The 19,364-nt window shown below is 42.9% G+C and overlaps 1 protein-coding gene and 1 long non-coding RNA gene across 5 annotated transcripts in view; one reads left to right on the top strand and one right to left on the bottom strand.

The window, feature by feature from the left end:
• Window positions 1-200: 200 nt before the first annotated feature.
• LOC140388440 (uncharacterized) lies at window positions 201-10,215 on the top strand. Its single transcript, XR_011934189.1, has 2 exons — window positions 201-253; window positions 9,262-10,215. It is a non-coding gene; the product is annotated as an uncharacterized lncRNA (long non-coding RNA).
• vgll4b (vestigial-like family member 4b) overlaps window positions 9,513-19,364 on the bottom strand; it is a 135,503-nt gene continuing 125,651 nt past the window's right edge. For all 4 annotated transcript variants that reach the window (XM_072472591.1, XM_072472590.1, XM_072472588.1 and 1 more), the window contains one exon: window positions 9,513-11,924. In XM_072472591.1, coding sequence (XP_072328692.1) covers window positions 11,644-11,924 — 281 coding nt within the window. In that variant the 3' untranslated portion in view covers window positions 9,513-11,643. The remainder of the gene's footprint in view (window positions 11,925-19,364) is intronic.

Here is a 19,364-nt window from a genome sequence, read left to right as displayed (position 1 = left end):
TACTCTTTGAAGTGGTTGATATTTATAAACATTGTGGTTAGCGCACTTCAGTTACTCAACGGTGAAGGAAGGTGAATAAAGCAAGGCTGACAGCTGTGTGTGTGGTAGCTGTCAATCACAGCTTAATAAGGGTTATGAATTAGTGGCTTGCAGTTAAAGGACCGGAGGGATTTAAACAAAGTTGTCTGGTTTCTTTTTCTAGGAATTGCCAGGTGGTGCTTCCTCTGTCTGAGCCAACAAGTGTATTGCCGAGGTGAGTGTTACAATAGCAATTTTTTCACTGCCTGTGTCTGGACAGGGGTATCTTTTCAGGGGGGCTTCCTAGCAGTGGTTCTATGGGGCGCAGGGTGGCCCTCCGATGGACTTTGGGGGCAATTCCCACTGCAAGGTTCACCACGTCAGGGCCACATTTGTCCATGCCTGTGGTTAACCTCACCCACGAGATTCCCAGCCCAGAGGACGGAGAATCACACGGGCCCGGAGAATACGCTGCCCTGCCCGATAAGTGGATGCAAATGGATCATTAAGACCCATTTGCATCCTCCTGCTGGAGTGGGTGAGCAAATCTCGATCCCGTCACCAACAGGGGGCCGGAGCATCGGAAACAGGTGGCGCCGATCCCGTTGTCTTCACTAAGACGAGATTCTCCACCTCACCAGGAACTCCACTACCAGCGGTACGAGGTGAAGAATCTCACCCACTGACTTGGCCTTGCTGACACCGGACGCCATTTTGAAATATGCCGGTGTCACGAACGTTGGAAGTGTGGTAAACAATGAGGAAAGTAGTAAAAGACTTCAAGGGGGCGTAAACAGGTAGATGGACTAGTATGACACATTACAGATAGAATTCAACACAGGAAAATATGAGGATATCCATTTTCTGAGGCGAGACAACACAACACATCCTAAATGGTACAACTTAAGAGGGACCACAAGGAGAGAGACACCTGGCAGTGTGTGAGCATAATGAAGGTGAATGAAAAATGAAATGAAAATCGCTTGTCACAAGTAGGCTTCAAATGAAGTTACTGTGAAAAGCCCCTAGTCGCCACATTCCGGCGCCTGTTCGGGGAGGCTGGTATGGGAATTGAACCGTGCTGCTGGCCTGCCTTGGTCTGCTTTAAAAGCCAGCGATTTAGCCCTGTGCTAAACCAGCCCCTTGGTGGCAACGCAGGTTATCAAAGCAATTACTAAAAGCACATGGGATGCTAGTCTTTATAAATTAGAGGCATAGAGTACAAAGCCAGGGTGCTATACTAAACCCCAGTTTGATCCTAGCTGGAGTAGTGTGTTCAGTTCTGGGTACCATACTTCAAGGAAGGATGGAAACATTTCGGTGAACTTAACTGTAGAGATGTTACTAGATTGGTTGCGGGAATGAAGGATTAGTCGCATAGATAGACTGGAGAAGCTGAGGTTCTCCTTAAAGCAGAGAGGTTTAAGAGGAGACTTGAAAGAGGTATTTACAATCATGAAGGGTTTAAGTGGGTCAAATAAAGAGGAACCCTTTCCAGTGACTGAAGGGATGATAATCAGGTCACAGATTTAAGTTCATTGGCAAATGAACCAAAGGCACCATGAAGGAAAACGTTTTTCCACAAGTGGTTAGTATTTGGAATATACTGCCTTATTTTAGGTGGTGGGAGTGAGGGGGAGGGGGGGGGGGGGAACATTGATGCAATAGTCATCTCCAACAGGAAATTGTGCAAAACAACTGAAGCAGAAAAATTGCAGGAATGATAAGAAAGAGCAGTGAAAGGGGACTAGCCGCATTGTTCTTTGAAAGACCTAGCACAGACTTAATGGACTGAAGGGTCCCTTTTTGTACTGCAGTATTCTATGATTCACACTGAAGTTACATTATCTGTCAACGGGAGAAGACATGGAGCTGAATATTCTGGCAGGTATTGGGATAGTATGCAGCTCCCAAACACAATGGTATCCGAGTCCCACCTGCCTGTGCATCTCCTCCAATAGAGCCAATTTACAAGTTGCTCCAGGAGCCATATCCAGTCAGAGACAGCAGACAGACTGTCTGCCAATTGGAGTTGGAGTCAATCGAGAAGCCAATTGCCCAAAGCTGTGAGTAGCCAGCAACCCCACTGGGAGGGATGGGCACTGCCAATGTGGGTGAGGTACCTCAACATGAAGGTGCCCGTGAAGACTTCTAAAACTGTGAACACAGCTGGGGACACCCCCACATGACCACCTGTGGCTTGGCAACAGCTCCACCGATCCCCAGAGCTCCAGAAGGGGGATAGAATTTAAAAGAGACGTCAGTAGCACTGGTGGGTTCCACACAGTGGGGGCAACTCCCACAGAGGAAAATTCCATCATTAGTGTAAATGGCTATCCGACTCATTGGAGCGAGCTGATGACTTTCTTCCTTACTCACCCCTGAAATGTTCCCCTACAGGCAGCAATGCATTGTGGAGTCACCTAATGTTGCCCCTTCCCATTTTCCCAGCAACCTCACCTCCAAACCCCTCTCTACAGGGCTCGGAAAATTCATCCGACTGATTTTATATCTTACTCAAATGTCATAGACAGTACAGAACAGTTCTCTATTCTCTGTCCTCTCTCATACCATGATTGGGAGACACCCTACCAATATATGTAGCTGTAAGGGACTCCTAAAGAATCTTTCAGCTGGATTCTCGGATAGGAAGTCATCAACTGTCCCAAGGCCTTGCAGTTGTTCTTTTTTTAAAAAAAAGTATACTGCTCGTCAGGAATATATAGAAATTGTTCACAACATACCACAATGTAGTAGTATAGAAATATAGTCCTAAAAATTAGATCCCAACACTTGAATGGACATGTGATATTATCATCATCGAACTGGCAAGTTGCAGAGACCTACTGGACATTCTGCCAAAGGAAATGACTCGAAGATCAGTCTAGAAAGCATCCTATCGGGCTGCATCACAGCCTGGTATGGCAACTGCACGGCCCAAGAACCTTCAGAGTTGTGAACACAGCCCAGTCCATCACACAAACCTGCCTCCCACCCACTGACTCTATCTACACCTCCCGCTGCCTGAGGAAAGCGGGCAGCATAATCAAAGACCCCTCCCACCCGGCTTAATCACTCTTCCAACTTCTTCCATTGGGCAGGAGATACAAAAGTCTGAGAACACACGCAAACAGATTCAAAAACAGCTTCTTCCCCGCTGTTACTAGACTGCTAAATAGCCCTCTTATGAACTGACCTGATTAATACTACACTCCTGTATGCTTCACCCGATGCCCGTGTCTATGTATTTGCATTGTTGCCCTTTTATGTATTTTCTTTTCATTTTATTTTAATGTACTAAATAATCTGTTTGAGCAATAAACAAATCCAATCCACCCCAATAATGCCTTCAGTTAAATCCTTAAATACTGTGAAGGAGGATGATAGGGAGGGTATAGAATTCAGGAAATCCTGGTAATGGTTAGTGGTGACCAGAGAGGGTAAATAGCTGTGGTAGCAAGCAGGGGCAGGGAATTTTTTTTTCCGGGGGGGGGGGGGGGGGGGGGGGCCAAAGAGACACGTTAAAGCAATGTCCAGAAATGGCTAGACTGGTTTTAATGCAGGGTCAGGACGAGCAAGAGTACTCTTTGTTTGTTGCAGCCTTCAGCATTTAAGCCACTGGTAAACCTTATTTTCCTGACTGTACTAACCCAGTGCCGATTATTCTAGGAAACCCATTATTGGAGAGAGGCTTGGAAAAAGGTGTTAAGGCCCTTTTTCAGATCTGTAACGATTCTAATATCTGTTTCTGGTGTGGGCCCTGGACACTTTTTTTTTGCCTACACCCATATAGTGGTCAGATTTCAAGGCCATAATGTCTGGAGATGTTTGAGACCGGTCAGGTTCTCGGAGAACCCAAATGGTAAATATCCTATTGACTCCAACTCAAGGGGTAACCTGGGAATATGACGAATCATTCATTGAAACAGAGATAGAATGAAGTGCATCATGAATGGGCATTCTTGCCAGAGTACTTGGGACAATTTCCACTCACTTGAAGATATAAATTTTCCTTTGGCATTTGTTGATTCTTAAATTAAAGCTACAGATAGCTAACTAGGAGGCAATCCCTGGGCATGCTTATTAAATTAAGGCAGTCAGTTGTCCAATTTGAACTTTCCCTCAAATCCACAAAACAAAGAGATATAATTGTCTCCTCTTTTGATTATTTGGCAGCTTTGCTGATAACTTGCTGACTACTTTTGAGACTAAAAATTAAAGCATATTCTCCAATCAATCCATTACCAATGTCCACCAATTAATTAATCTAGATTGTCAGGAGACAAAAAGCATTTTCTTTATGATGTATTATGGTATTGGTTTGTTTCTCTCCCTCTTCTGGTCACCTAGTTTTAAAGGCTGTTTCCATGCAAAAAAAAATTTCAACAGTGGACGGAACAGCGGGGTAGGTACGTGATTGTGACGGGGGCGTTGGAGGGGAGGTTGGTGGCACGGACGAGTGTATATGGCCCCATCTGGGATGATGCAGAGTTTGTGAAGAGGGTGCTGGGGGCCATCCTGGATTTGGACACCCACAAGTTAATAGGGGGGGGGGTGGGGGGGTGGCTGATACAATTGAAGGTAGTGTATAGGACACACCGCACCATATCATTGATGAGCTGGCTGTTTGAGGGGGTGGTGGATGTTTGTGAGCGATGTGGGAGGGGGCCCTGCAAACCATGGTCACATGTTTTGGTCCTGTCCAAAGCTGGAAAGGAATTGGCAGGAGGTATCTAGCATTATCTCAGGGGTTTTGCATATAGATGTGGAGCCTGGTCCCCATGAAGACATTTTTTGGGTGCCGGAGCTGGCCCGAGTTGTAGGCGGGTGCAGAGGCAGACGTGTTAGCCTTCGCCTCACTGATCGCTCGTAGGAGAGTCTTGTTGGGGTGGAGGTCAGCTTCTCCGTCCTGTACCTCGGCGTGGTGGGGTGGACCTGTTGGAGTTTATGGCCTTGGAGCTGAAGGTGGGGGGGGGGGTTCTACAATTCTTGCCATTTGTTTATTGTAAACTTTTGGGAGTTGGGTACCGTTGACAAAAATGTTAGAATATAAACTGCTTGAACATTTTAATTCCAATATAATTATCTTGTGGTATTTATTTGAATGCATGACTGGCAGCTAATTTTCAGTTTGGTGTTTACATATTTACATTTCTTTTGTTCCAGCCACTTGTTGAAAATATTTCTCAGGACTGTTTGATCAAATCAATTACTTTATATGAGAGACATGGCTTGTAAAGCTAAACTCAGTAACACCCATTGTTTGGGCAATTAAGGATGAGAAATAATTACTGGCTTTACTACCCTTGACCCACAAATAAATGACTGACATAAATGTGTTCAATATGGATTCAATACCAGTGATGCCACCCAATGACCTCGCACAGCCGAACATGCATTCAGAGGCAGGAATGAGCAGCAAAGCTGCTTTGCTGGTCGCTTTTTTCCCCCAACTGGGGCTTCCTGATGAGATCACCCAGAGCAGGACAAGCTGCTAAAAGAGGGAGGACAGGAGAAATGGTCTCAGCAAGAGGCTATAGCCGCCCAGGCAGTTTGGGCAGCAATTCTCTTGCCCAAATTTGAGTGAGGAACCAATATGTTATGCTTGCACCCCCAATAAAAGGACATTCTTTCTGAAATCTCCCACATGTTGGAGCCACAACTGCAACCTCCCTTTAAAGGATTCAGGTTAAGAGTTAGGAATTTGCATATGCATACAGCTGGCAAACAGAATTGTTAGTGCCGAGTGCATATAGAAATAATCATGAGTTCGAAGTTGCCTGCATTTCAATTAATTGGCATGGAGTTATCATGCATCATGATCCCCATGCCAGTTTTTGGGGGTTATCCAATTTAGCCCTGCAAAACTCAAATAAATGGTAAAAAGATAAAATTGATTTACCATGTGAGGTAATATGAAGGGACTTTGGGCAAAATCTTAACCTCTTTAAAATTGAGGTTGGGACCATTCCGGTGTCCTGACCCTGCACTTTATGGCAGCATGTCCATTGGTGCAAATTTCCAGTGGAGGCTTAATAGGCTGCACCCACGATCCAGTTAAGAAAGACCGAGAGGTTTCTGTTGCTGCAGGACCAGATGCCTTGGAAGGATGAGGCCGCACTGACAGAGGCAGGACCTGCTGCTGTAGGAGGGGAATTGCGAGGGTGCCTTCCTTTTGAGGCATCCTCTGAAGACATCTTAAAGCGTAGCCCCTGGCAGACGAGCACTGTAGAGGGGAATTTGTCAGAATGACCTTTAGTCGCAACCATGACCTGTACCTTCAGTGGGGAAGTGTAAGAAACCTTGCTGATTCCCCAGCCAGCCATTAAGAAGCTGCCTTCAGGCACCTGGCAAGTCTTTGTCTCAGCTGGGGTGCCTCTAGCACCAGGAAGGTCTGGCAGCAAGTCCACCCTGGCACTTGTAAATAAAAATTGTCTACCCGCTATTTCTGGGTGGGTAGAACTTGCCATTTTCAGCCCACCTCCAGTAAAAATCGGCTGGAAACTGGAACTCATGGTATCCTTTACATCCTCCCTTCCTCCCAGTCATGCAGTCCAAGCCCATCTTGGTAGGACCGATAAGATTCTGCCCTTTTGTCTCCAATCCATTTATATTGTAGGTTAACACAGCTAACTTTATATCTTCAAAACAGGTAGTGAGCTAATAATCTCCAGCACTCCATTGTTTCTGATCACTTATCCATTTACTGTTTAACAAACCTGCTCAGTAGTTTATAGCCAATGCCACAGTCTAATGAAACCTTTACTCAACTGTCTTTTGAAATCATGGAAGATCACGTGACATAACCATTAAGCTCAAAATCTGCAAGAGGTTGTGTGTTCAATCTCTGGGCTTGTGACAAATATCTAAGGTTTGGCAGGCTAAGGAATTCTGTTCCAAGTTTCAGTCTGCCTTTGATAACCAACACTCCCCAGTTGGATTGGAGTGTGGGTTTTAACTGAATTGGGGTCCAAGACAACCCTCACTGTCACTTTGATGCACGCTCTCACAGCTGGCTCGTGGCTTCTTTCAAACAATCTGTGCAAATTCACTTTTTTTTTTAAATGCAACATTCAAAACGTAACTCAGTTCCAAAATCCTTAAAGGATTAAAACAAAAAATCAAATGCCAAAGCGGGCACAGACCCCAGGCCATAAAGAGTAGGTAGGTTAACACCTATGAGACCAAGCCGAAGAAAAATATCAAAAGCAAAAATCCCATAGAGCAGCAGTGCTTTCCGTGGTTTCTTTGAACTGGTGAAGCATCAATCATGGTTTGAAACCCAGGAAATGCAATTTTTGTTCCAAATGAGAGCTTAGAGGAGGAGGATGGCATTCGTACAATTGAGTGCAGGCTTTCTAGTAAAAACAATAGTTAAAAAAAAAATAGCAGCTGGTTCATGGAAGATAAAATAAATAGTCAGGGATGAAATTCAAAAGCACTCTCAGCAAAACTCTGGGATAAGGATTAAGAACAAACATGTTTTGTCAAAAGAGGGAGTTTCAGTAACCTGCACACAAAGCACACCAACCTCCCCCTCCCTCCCAAACCAGGACTAAAAGTTAAAATAGTTGAACGCACAAAGAAAAAGATAGGTCATTGAGAATTTTGTTTATTCGTATGGGTATTGTCCCTGGTTGAAGTCACATATGGATCAGGCTCGGTAAGGACACTTAAAAAAAACTACAATCCATCACACTTCCATTAATCCCAACTCTTCTAAATGTGAAGATTTTAAACAAACAAAAAAATCAATTATAAAATTTCCAGTGGGATTTGAATGCTCATTCTCTGGATTACCAGAAAGAAGCCAGCTGCTTCTTTCTAGTATTGCAGGGTAGAGACGGAGAGACATCCTCTGCCAGCTGAGGATATTGATGGTCTGGCAGCAAAACCAGTACTTTCTTTGCCGTGTAATGTTGCTCAAAGGTTGAGGCTCTTGCTTGCAAACTGGGAGATGTTGAAAATGTTGCTTGCTCCAACCAGGAACAGCCCAATGCATTAAAAGTTCATGGTCAAGCCCACCTTCACAGCCACTGGCAATGTCATCCTCATCCCGCTGAGACACCTCCATGGTGAAATAAAGATATCTGAAGCACTGTTCCCTGCTGTGTCGGATGCAAGAGAATTTCCCTCAAAGGACACTAGACAGATATATGGACTTCAGCTGAGAGTAGTTTCTCCTCCACCCTCATTGAGCAGTTGTGTTGCCGCTGCTCAATGTCCCTAGTTACAAAAATACAGGCACTGTACAATTGAATTTTGCGGGTGCAGCTCAGTTAATGATTTTTTAAAATATTGCACAAAGCAGGAATCTGAATGCTTTGCTCTCTACCAACTGGTAACCAATTTGAAAGTAGTTGTTCAATTAAAACATGGAATTATAGATTTCAGTTCCAACCCCACTTCTATATCCCAGTGGCAGCTTTGTTTTGCACGTTATGTTGCTTCGTTGGAATTCCCATTTCGGGAGGTGAAGTAGTAAGTCCATCTAATGCACTGGCCGATTGCAAGGTCCAGCTGTAGTATAGAAAAGGATTAAGGAAAGAAACGTAAGAAGCAGGTCACTCTCACCATTGGGCCCCTGAAATTATCTCTATAGTGATTGGTGATTGATTGGGGCAGGCCATAATTTAACTTGCCATCCCATTTACCAAACTCTTCAAGCACTACCAGCCTTGCATATGGCAGAGTCTGCAGCGTGTACATCGGACTTTTCAATCATCTCAGAACCCGTGGAATCGGAGTGGAAGCAAGTCATCCTCAAACCTGAGAATCTGCCAGAGAAGAACAGTTCTTTAACATTTTCCGATATCACAGGCTTAGGCAACGTATCTCTCATGAGTAATGATGTCATCATCACTGGTAAAATCTAAAGTCATATTAGATTGACCTCTTGTATAATATCCTCCAAATAACTTTCAGATGGGTCAGTAGGATGGCACGGTTAGCACTGTTGCTTCACAGCGCCAGGGTCCCAGGTTCGATTCCTGGCTTGGGTCACTGTCTATGCTGAGTCTGCACGTTTTCCCAGTGTCTGCGTGGGTTTCCTCCGGGTGCTCTGGTTTCCTCCCACAAGTCCCGAAAGACGTGCTGTTAGGTGAATTGGACATTCTGAATTCTCCCTGCGTGTATCCAAACAGGCGCCAGAATGTGACGACTAGAGGATTTTCATAGTAACTTCATTGCAGTGTTAATGTAAGCCTACTTAGTGACAATAACGATTATTATTCCCATCTTTAGGTTCCGAGAAAATGTCCTCCTTTGTAACAGAACTACTAATTACATCTGGGCCAGTCACTGTTCTTTGATTTGGAATAGAAAAGCCAAAAAAGCGAATGGATTTTCAGGTCAGGAAGTGGCTCAATTTTATTTTGAAGTGGAAGAATGAAACTTTTTGCTGCTGTCACCATGCAAAATTTTTAATGTGGTTGAATATTTGTCACACTTGCTGATCTAACTGGTAATACATCTCAATGAAACTGCACAAGACAAATGATTTAAGAGCACTTTATTGTTCTTTGAGGCTACTTTAAGTACAAAAAGTGGCCTGTCAAAAGCTTTTTTCCATTTTGGGTGAAACAAGGCCGCAAACAAGAGGGATAGAGTTCAAATTTACAAACTGAAACTAACAGTAAGTACACTGTAGACATTTCTGCTCTCTGTAGTAATAAAAATTGTAGACAAACCTGGTCTATACATTTTAGAATGTTTTGCAGTCTCCACGAAATTTATAATTAGTCCACAATCCCTGGATTGTTGTTTGTATTCTTGTTCAGTTGTCTCACATTAAAAAAAACAGCTAAGTAACCAGACGCATAGAGTCCACAGACAGCATCTACAGCCTTCTACCATTATAATGCTCAGTAGCCTGTAGCAGTAATGAACTAGTGGCTATTAATGCTAACGCAGTGTTCCATAGATAACTGTGTTCCTGCACTTTTTACCTTATAACAGACAAATCTACACCAAACAAAAAAGATCAACTTTTTTCTCCAAAACAAAAAAAAATGCATGATTACAACAAAAAGGACAGGGAAAATTAAATAGCTACATATCATTAACAAATTAATTGTTCCTCAAAAAATACCTACGAATTTTTTTGTACATTCTTTACGCACAGCGTAATGATGGTCTTATAGTTACCTATATAAAAAGTGTTCATTTAGTGATTTACCTACAGAGTAGGGTACTGAATGCCAAAGCAGACAAGCGGTAACTACCCAGTAAGGTGGCGATGAAATGTGTACGGTTTTACTGGGATGACGGAATGTATGGGCATGTGTGACTTTCTCAAAGACAAAGGCTAAATTGGGAAACTATAAAGCATTATACAGCTGCTTTCTGTACCTCTGCCTCTAGTAGTAGTAGTAGTAGTAGTTGTAGTAGCTATTAATACAGCAAACAAGATAGCATTATACTATTGGAGGAATGTACACCTTGGCACAGGATTGGAACAAGCATTAAAAAAAAATTGTATTCCACAAGCCATGAGTCTGCATTACCACATTAAAGCCAAGCATTTCTCTTTGTTTCAAATAAAGCCATGACTTGTTTAACTGCAAATTTTAGTCTGATTTTACAGATATTATGGGAGTTACTCTTTATTACTTTATTAAGCAGATTGTTATGCATTGATTATTCAGTCATGCACAAAGCTATTGCTGCCTGTACCATGGAATTTATAATCTACTGAATATTATATGCGGACCTTTCCTGAGGCGATCCTCTTTTGCTGGCTTCTACCAGTGTGAATACATGCTTAAATGTCATTGAGTAAAACTGTACCAGCAGTAAGTATCCAGGACTGTTACTGATGAAAATAAACTACAATTCTGAAGAAAAAGCTCTAGTATTAATTTTCATTACGCCTATACAATATAGATACCAGCTATTTATTTTAAAATCATGCAGCTACTTTAATAGAAGCACTATTGACCTTCATATCTCAAATCTATTTGAACAAGCTGACAAATACAGATGAAGGGTGTAGGAAACAAAATGCCCGTGTTCCTTGACAACAAATGCAGTCCAGTTGTGAGCACCAAGCACAAAATGTAATCTGAAGCTAGAGAAAGGCTAATACCTGTATGAGACTTTCCCTTCCAAAGCTGTTTTGCCTCTGTAAAGCGCAATACATATCATACTAAGCCCTCATTGTCAGCAGTCTGCCATCTAACAAAACAAGAAAATCTGATGTAAAGTTGACAAGCAACCTCACCACTCCCCAATAGTGCAAATCAGACATACAGTTCTTTTCAAGTATATAAACATACAAAATTACATAACAGAAAAGCAATGTAAGCAAACCACACACACTCTAGTCAAAGGAACTAGCAGAGGCCAAAGCGTTTGGGTCAACCAATCCTAACATGGCTTTTTGGGGCAGCAGAATTGCATCAGAGGTTTCTTTGGTAACTGAGGCAGGAGATTAGGATGCTACATCATACAATTTATATGAATAGTTCCTGCTATTTTTTTTAGGGCACCCTTTTGCAAATGCTAAGCAAATACACAAAAGTGTCTAGTTTTTAAAAAAATCCCCCTCCCCACTTATTTTAGCAGTGTTCAAGCTCAGTCAAACCATGCATTTCACTCAGCATAGAATGCAACGTGGTCCGCTCTTCATGAAACGACTGAAGGTGAGTGATTGTGATTGACCATGTGGGATGAAGGGGAGGACTGTCCTCTTCTTGAGCCAGAATCAGGGCTGCTCGAAACTCCATCTTTGGCAGCCTTGATTTGAAGCCATGTTTCTCCCAGAGCTTTGGCAAAGTGATCATCTACTGATCCTGTGATAGAAACTGAATTCGTCACAGGCTCCGGTTGTTTGTACCTCTCTCCAAGGCTTCGGCGAAAGTGTTCCTCCACAACAGGATCACAAGTTGTAGTAGTAATTATGGAGGCTGCAAAAAAAAAAAGTCAATTTAATAGTTAGTAGAGAGAGGTATTGGGAGAAATCATGTCAAATTAAAGTAACATTTTCTCAAATTGTATTCCTATTGTAACAAAACAAACCCAAATCACCAATGAAAATGAAAGCATCTGCTATGGTCACTTTGTCCCACACACCATCATACAGGAGTAGGCCATTTAGCTCCACGAATCTATTCACCTTTCAATGAGATCATTTTTTTTCTTGTAAAGTTAGAGTACCCAATTCATTTTTTCCAATTAAGAGACACTTTAGCATGGCCAATCCACCTACCATGCACATCATTGGGTTGTGGGGGCAAAACCAACCCAAACACTGGGAGAATGTGCAAACTCCACACGAACAGTGACCCAGAGCCGGGATCGAACCTGGGACCTCAGCGCCGTGAGGCAGCATTGCTAACCACTGTGCCACCGTCAATGAGATCATGATTGATTTGTGATCTAACACCATAAACCCATCTTTACTCCATATCATGTAACATCTCTGCTTAATCTCAGATTTAGTTCAAAGGAGGCATTCATTACAAATCATATTTGCCATTATGGAATGCTACCAAACACTTCATTACAAACAGTACCAAAACCATCTTCCAACTTTGATTACAAACAATTCTCTTGTTCTAAGCTTTGTAATGGGTATTTTCCTTATTAGAAGCCAGCCAAACCAGTAGTGCTTTGTTGCTGGTTGTGATAATTGGCGAATTCAATTCAAAATATTAAGAAAAAACAAATCCAAGGATGGATGGTTGAACAGTACATTAAATCTAGCCTCCCCCTCTCTATGCCAATACTTCCTTTGAGTGGTACTGATTGGGATTAGTGTGTTTTTTTCTGCAAGTGGTGCTCCCCATTGAACATACAAGAACTTGTTGCATATGTTGCTTTGCACAAGCCTCTCGAAGCCAAGATTGCAGGTCTTCTTAGGTTCTAGCTCACTCTAGTCTATATTCGCTGTCTGCCATTGGATACGTGTGAAGAAATAGACAGCTGCTGTATTATCAGACTTAAAAAGGAGTCATCGCTGTCAGAACAGAAGAGGAAAATGGGGGGGGGGGGGGGGGGGGGGGGGGGGGGGCGCGCGCAGAATTAGAATCAACATTAGAAAACCGGATCCCTTTTCCTTTCAACTGGTTTGTAGCATACATAAACACAATAAAGAAAAACACTGACAATGTTAGATCTTCCATGGCATTGCTCATCAACTATAGGTTACAACATTTTGCAATGATGTGGTGTTGCTACACACATACCAAGGGTCTTGATTTATGGCGAATGATCAAGTCAAATTTAATTTCTTTTGGAACGGCACAGTGGTTAGCACTGCTGCCTCATGATACATCCGGCCCCGGGTCACTGTCCGTGTGGAGTTTGCACATTCTTCCCGTGTCTGCGTGGTCTCACCCCACAACACAAAAATGTACAGAGTAGGTGGGGTTTGGCCACGCTAAATTGCCCCTTAATTGGAAAAAATTAACTGGGTACTCTAAATTTATTTTGTTTTTTAATTTTTATTTCTTTTAATAAGGTGTTGTGGGGTTTGGAGTTCAAATTTCATGGCTGTCCTTTTGTCTATAAAATCTGCAAATCGGAGAATGTGATTATATATTTCTTGATTCATGTATTAAATTTTAGCTCTTAACCTTTTTACTTAACTTAACAGAAGTGGTCAACTGAGCATTTTCCTTTCAATGGAGGTTTTGGAGGCAGGTATTTAATAGCACCGAATAAAGGAATACATGGACCTACTAGCTTTACAAGAATCCAGAGAAGGGATCGCGGGCTTTGCCAATAGCAGGTGGTACATCTTTGCAGCAGGTCTGTGGTTGGGAGAACTAAGGAAGGTGTACAAAAGAATTTGCTGTATATCCGGACAAATGTGCATTTTTTAATGGTCTAATTCAGGCGAGAAATATACAATAAATGGCAGAACTCTTAAGAGTATTGACAAGCAGTCTCAGTGTACAGGTCCACAGGTCACGGAAAGTGACAACGCAGGTAGAGAAGGTAGTCAAGAAGGCATACGGCATGCTTGCCTTCATTGGCCGGGGCATTGAGTATAAGAATTGGCAAGTCATGTTGCAGCTGTAGAGAACCTTAGTTAGGCCACACTTGGAGTATAGTGTTCAATTCTGGTCGCCACACTACCAGAAGGATGTGGAGGCTTGAGAGAGGGTATAGAAGAGGTTTACCAGGATGTTTCCTGGTATGGAGGGCATTAGCTACGAGGAGAGGTTAAATAAACTTTGTTTGTTCTCACTGGAACGACGGAGGTTGAGGGACGACCTGACAGAAGTCTACAAAATTATGAGGGCATGGACAGAATGGATAGTCAGAAGCTTTTTCTCCCCAGAGTGTAAGTCAGTTACTAGGGGACATAGGTTTAAGGTGTGAGGGGCAAAGTTTAGAGGAGATGCGCGGGGGGGGGGACATTTATTTATTACTGAGAGGGTAGAGGGTACCTGGAAACTCACTGCCGGAGGTGGTGGCGGGAAGCAGGTACGATTGTGAGACATTTAAGGGGAGTCTTGACAAATACATGAATAGGATGGTAATAAAGGGATACGGACCCCGGCCTTGTCGAAGGGTTTAGGTTAGACGGGGCAGCATGGTCGGGCCAAGCTTGGAGGGCTTGAAGGGCCTGTTCCTGTGCTGTACTTTTATTTGTTCTTTAGACAGGGGAATCAGTAGCAAGGCAGCAAAGAAATTTGGAGCCTGGAGTTTGTTACGTGTTTTTGGATATTACAGCACTGAGTACAGAATGACAAGACAACAGAGAGAGGGATGGAGGGATTGCGGATCTCTAATAATCGCTTGCAAGGAGGGTCAGAAGTGAAGAGGAAGTTATTTATTAACATAAAGGGAAAGAAGTTGAGAGGTCAGGGCTGAATCATTGGGAGGATCATTCTACAAAGGAGAGATGAGACAGTTAGGGTCGGACAACATTGGGATGGTGGCGGGGAGCAGGGGAGAGGAGAGAGAGAGAGAAGAGAGAGAGAGAGAGAGTGAGAGAGAGAGAGAGAGAGAGAGAGAGAGAGAGAGAGTTAATTCAATGTTTTGAGATCAACAAAGTCAGCCTAGGATAATCTGACCCCAACAACTGCTAGCTGTTGTCCCATATTCGATGCACTTCACCTTGCCATCAGTTTTGTTTTAAAGCGTCAAACATGCTTTGTACAGGACAACAATGTGCAGGTTTCTTTAAACATAGTCAATTGTTCCGAGGCACTTCATATCAATGTCGAACAAAAACTGCCCCCAACCATCACAAGACGACGTTAGGACAAATGACAAAGAGCTTGGCCAAGAGGCAGGTTTTAAAGAGCGCCTTAAGGGAAGAAAGAGGCAGAGACATTAGTGAAGGAATTCCAGAGCTTAGGGCTGATTGGCTGAAGGTACGGCCATCCTTAGTGAACAGAAGAAAACAATGGTTTCACAAGAGGCTAGAATCCAATGATTACAGAGCATATGGAGGTTACAGATAGGGAGGGGCAAGACTGATGAATTTAAACTCAAAATAGATTTAATACTTTGATTCCGGGTCTGCTGTTGCTGTTTCAAAGAATATAGTTGCATTTCAGTTATCAGCTTTTTTTCTATATACACACATGACTGTGCACATTTCCTGTTATCGTATTTACCATGTCATGATTTTGTCATAGAACCATAGAAAAGATACAGCACAGAAGGGGGAGATTTAGCCCATCTTGTCCATGCCGACCCAAAGACACCCGGGTGCCCTTTCTAATCCCATCTTCCTGCACACTGCCCTGCAGTTTAAGGTGCAGATCCAGTTACTTTTAAAGAGGAGTTTAGGGTCTCTGTCTCCACCACCAATTCAGGCAGCGAATTCCAGATACTCACCACCCTCTCCGTTAAAAGGTTTTTCCTCATGTCCCCTCGAATCTTTCTGCCACTTAGCTTGAATCTCTGACCCCTGGTTTTTTAACTTTCTGCCAAGCGACAGGTTCCTCTTGTCTACTATATCACTACTACCCCTCACAATTTTGTATATCTCAATCATGTCACACCTCAGCCTTCTCTGTTCGAAGGAAAACAAATCCAACCTCTCCTCGGAGCTACAATTTTCTAGTCCTGGCAACATTCTAGTAAATCTTCTCTGCACTCTCTCCAGAGCAATTACGTTGTTCCTGTAAAGTGGTGCCGGAACAGCGCACAATACTCCAGTTGTGGCCTCACCAGTGTCTTATACATTATCTCCCTACTTTTGTATTCTACCATGAAGGTGAGAATTCCATATGCCTTCTTTACAACCTTATCTACTTTTATTGCTACCTTTCGGGACCTGTACACTTGCACACCAAGATCTCTCACTTCATCTGCACGGTGACACTGGGATAAAATGACAACTTGTTATTTTGCATCTATACTCCCAAGACTGGTTGGCTGGTAGTTTTTATCCAATTTATGTATTTAGTGTCAGTGAATATTAAGTTTAATTTAATACATTTTAATTGTATTTTTTCTTTCTGTGCAGCTAGCTTATTGCTCAGTTATCTCCAGAGGTGCACCAACCTCCATTTTTAATAAATTCTGACAGCCATTTCTACTTCCTGATCAAAGGCCTGTAGTACCTGTGGGCTCCAATCCAAGGTCTGGCTCCTTCCACTGTTCCTTGATTCTAGGCTCACATCCACCACCTTCTGCCTTCTTGTTAGACGCATGCCCTCCTGCTACTTTGGCTTTTGCCGTAGTTATCTTATGAAATGCTAGCCACTGCTTCTCATGTCCCTGCCAACTAGGCATCAGGGAAGAGGGGGAATGGAACAAGCCAACATTTCAAAAATGTAGGGCATTTAAAGCTGCAAACTTCATTCAGTGGGATCAGGAAGTTAAAACGCTGGGCTGGCTCAAGGCGAACTGTGCAGCATTTGAAAATGCGAAGTTCAAAATTATACCCAAATTTTGAAAAATATCGGGCTGGATTCTCTGTTTCAGTGGCTAAGTGCCAGCTCAAGTGGAGAATTTGTGGGCATTTTATGACCCTCACCCTCACTGATTCTCGGACCGGTGAGGGACTAGCAGCAGCGCCGGGTGGGTGAAACGCCCTATTCCCGCGCCTAAAACAGCTGGAGAATGGCCAGGTCCATGCATGTGCACGGCGATGACCTGCAGCGGTCGCACCAAACAACATGGTGCCAGGTGCGCGCAGATCTGACCCGCCATCCATGACCCCACAGGCCATCCACCATCCCCCCCCCCCCCCCCCCCCCCCCCCCAAAACCCGGATCACAGCTAAGTGTGGCGGCGCTGGACACAGAACACAGCCGCCACTCTGGGATCCCGACCGCTGAGACCACACGTCCCACGCACGGTCAGGAACTCGTCCCATTGGGACGTTGCAAGGGCGTGCCACGCGCGCCGCTATGACATTTCGGAGGGGATGGGGCATGGCTGACCGGCGTCAAACCGGCGATGGCCCCAGTTTGGGTGTTGGAGTGGATTCTCCGCCCAATCGCTGATTAAGATATCAGCGTTGGCGACAGAGAATCCCGCCCATCATTTGTAAAATAAACATTTAAATTTACTTTCAAAAAGGATTATGAGCTCTTCCCCCTATTAAAATTGTGCATCATCTAAACAACCCCATTAACCCTGTTCCCAAGTGCCCCTTACACGGGATTCAAATCCCTTAAATGCCTGCTGCCCTGCTATCCCAACCCAAAGTCTCCAGTCCCATTCTACGAAAATACCTGCCAACCTCACTCCTGACTTATACTCTGCCAATCAGCTCTACTCTCTTGTCTCCTTCTGCAAACTGCTGCTCTCAGCAACACCCTTTTGCCACATCACCCATTACTTGCCACTGGGAATCAATGGAGATACGGCAGACCAGCGCATGGGAGAAGCAAACGGAAAAATCAAATACAGTTGAGGTGAAAAAAAAAAAAAAAAAAGAGTTAAATTGAGAGGACAAGAGTTAATAAGCAAGTAATGTAATAGAGGCAAGACTATTCTCCTACTTGCTGCATGTAACCCTGCAGATAACTACTGGTTTGTATACTGCGCTACTAAAAATCTGAATAGGTATTATGGTCAACTTTTCTATTATATACTCCTAAATCCATAACTATAATGGAAGCTGTACATTGTAAGTAACAATACGCTATAATTATACTCTTCCAACAATGGACACTGCAGTATTACCAGTGACAGGAAGATGTCGAGTGATGGTACAATTTTGGACCAATAATTTTATATTTCTAATATATGCTAAGTTCAAAACAGGAGAACTTAAAATAAGAATGGAATTATGTCTGTATGTCTTGATCAAATTATCTGATACTCTCCCAGGTCTTTTTGCCTGGAGACTACACTTTTTCTTGATTCAATTGCTTACATGAATCACAGGACATCCAATAGCATACATTTAACTCAACAATCATCTCATGCAAATTGGATCATTCAAACATTTTGGTGCAGAAATTTAAAATTTTAAGGCTGAATTTGTATGCATTGTGTAAACATTATAATTCAGTATTCGGACAACACAGTTTCAAAAGGGGTTCTAGTTTCCCTAGTGCAATAAAAGGAAAAATATTTTGACAATGATATAAATGGCACAAACCATTTAAACTTTCTTTCCAGCATCTTATTCTGTAAAGCTATTTACGGAGGTTAAATTCTCAATGAAATAGTATTCAATAATCAGAAAACCTGTGCTAGCTTGTTTTTTTAAAAAAATAATGACCATTTTGCCTCACCTCAGTACAGTGATTGAACAGTACGAAGGTGTAAAGTTTGCACAATGGATAAAACTCAGAATCAGGAGTTTCTCATTTACTCAGATTTTCTAGTTGAAACCAAAGTAAACTGTTGATGCAACAAGAACAGAAGCTGGTTTTGGACACAACCCACTTTTATACTTTGGTCTATAATTCCACCAGCTTTATGTCAGAATCGGTCTGTTGAAATGGATAAACTAGGTTGAAAACAGACTATAGTAAGAATTACCTTTCTAAAGTATGCGTATAACACAAGCCTTGCTTTTTGCTGTGGTGGAGTGATGGCATTCTAGACATGCTAGACTTATGCAATGTAACAACAGTCTACTTTGCTGCTATCACTCCCAAGTTAACAATTCAGTGTTCTTGTAATAAACAACCAGCCGTTTGTTTAATTAAATCTCAAGTCACCTTTACCCTAATCGGCAGAAAGCATCTTGCCTTTTATGCTCGTGACAATATTATTTGAGTTACCCAGATTAAGTTGACATGATCCCGCTCCTCGACGGCAAACTCGAACCAAAAATCAGTGAGAACATCAAAATATAAAAATCCAAATCAGGTGTAGAACAACCCAGCCCATGGCAAATGTAGTAAATCCCCAAAATGACCATACAGTTGGAAATTAGGTTCTTCGATGCAACATATTATCCAACAAATTGGAAA

Source organism: Scyliorhinus torazame, chromosome 13, assembly GCF_047496885.1.
Source record: "Scyliorhinus torazame isolate Kashiwa2021f chromosome 13, sScyTor2.1, whole genome shotgun sequence".
NCBI lineage: Eukaryota > Metazoa > Chordata > Chondrichthyes > Carcharhiniformes > Scyliorhinidae > Scyliorhinus > Scyliorhinus torazame.
Note: the sequence above shows the minus strand (reverse complement) of the source record. Positions and strands in the feature narration are given on the sequence as shown.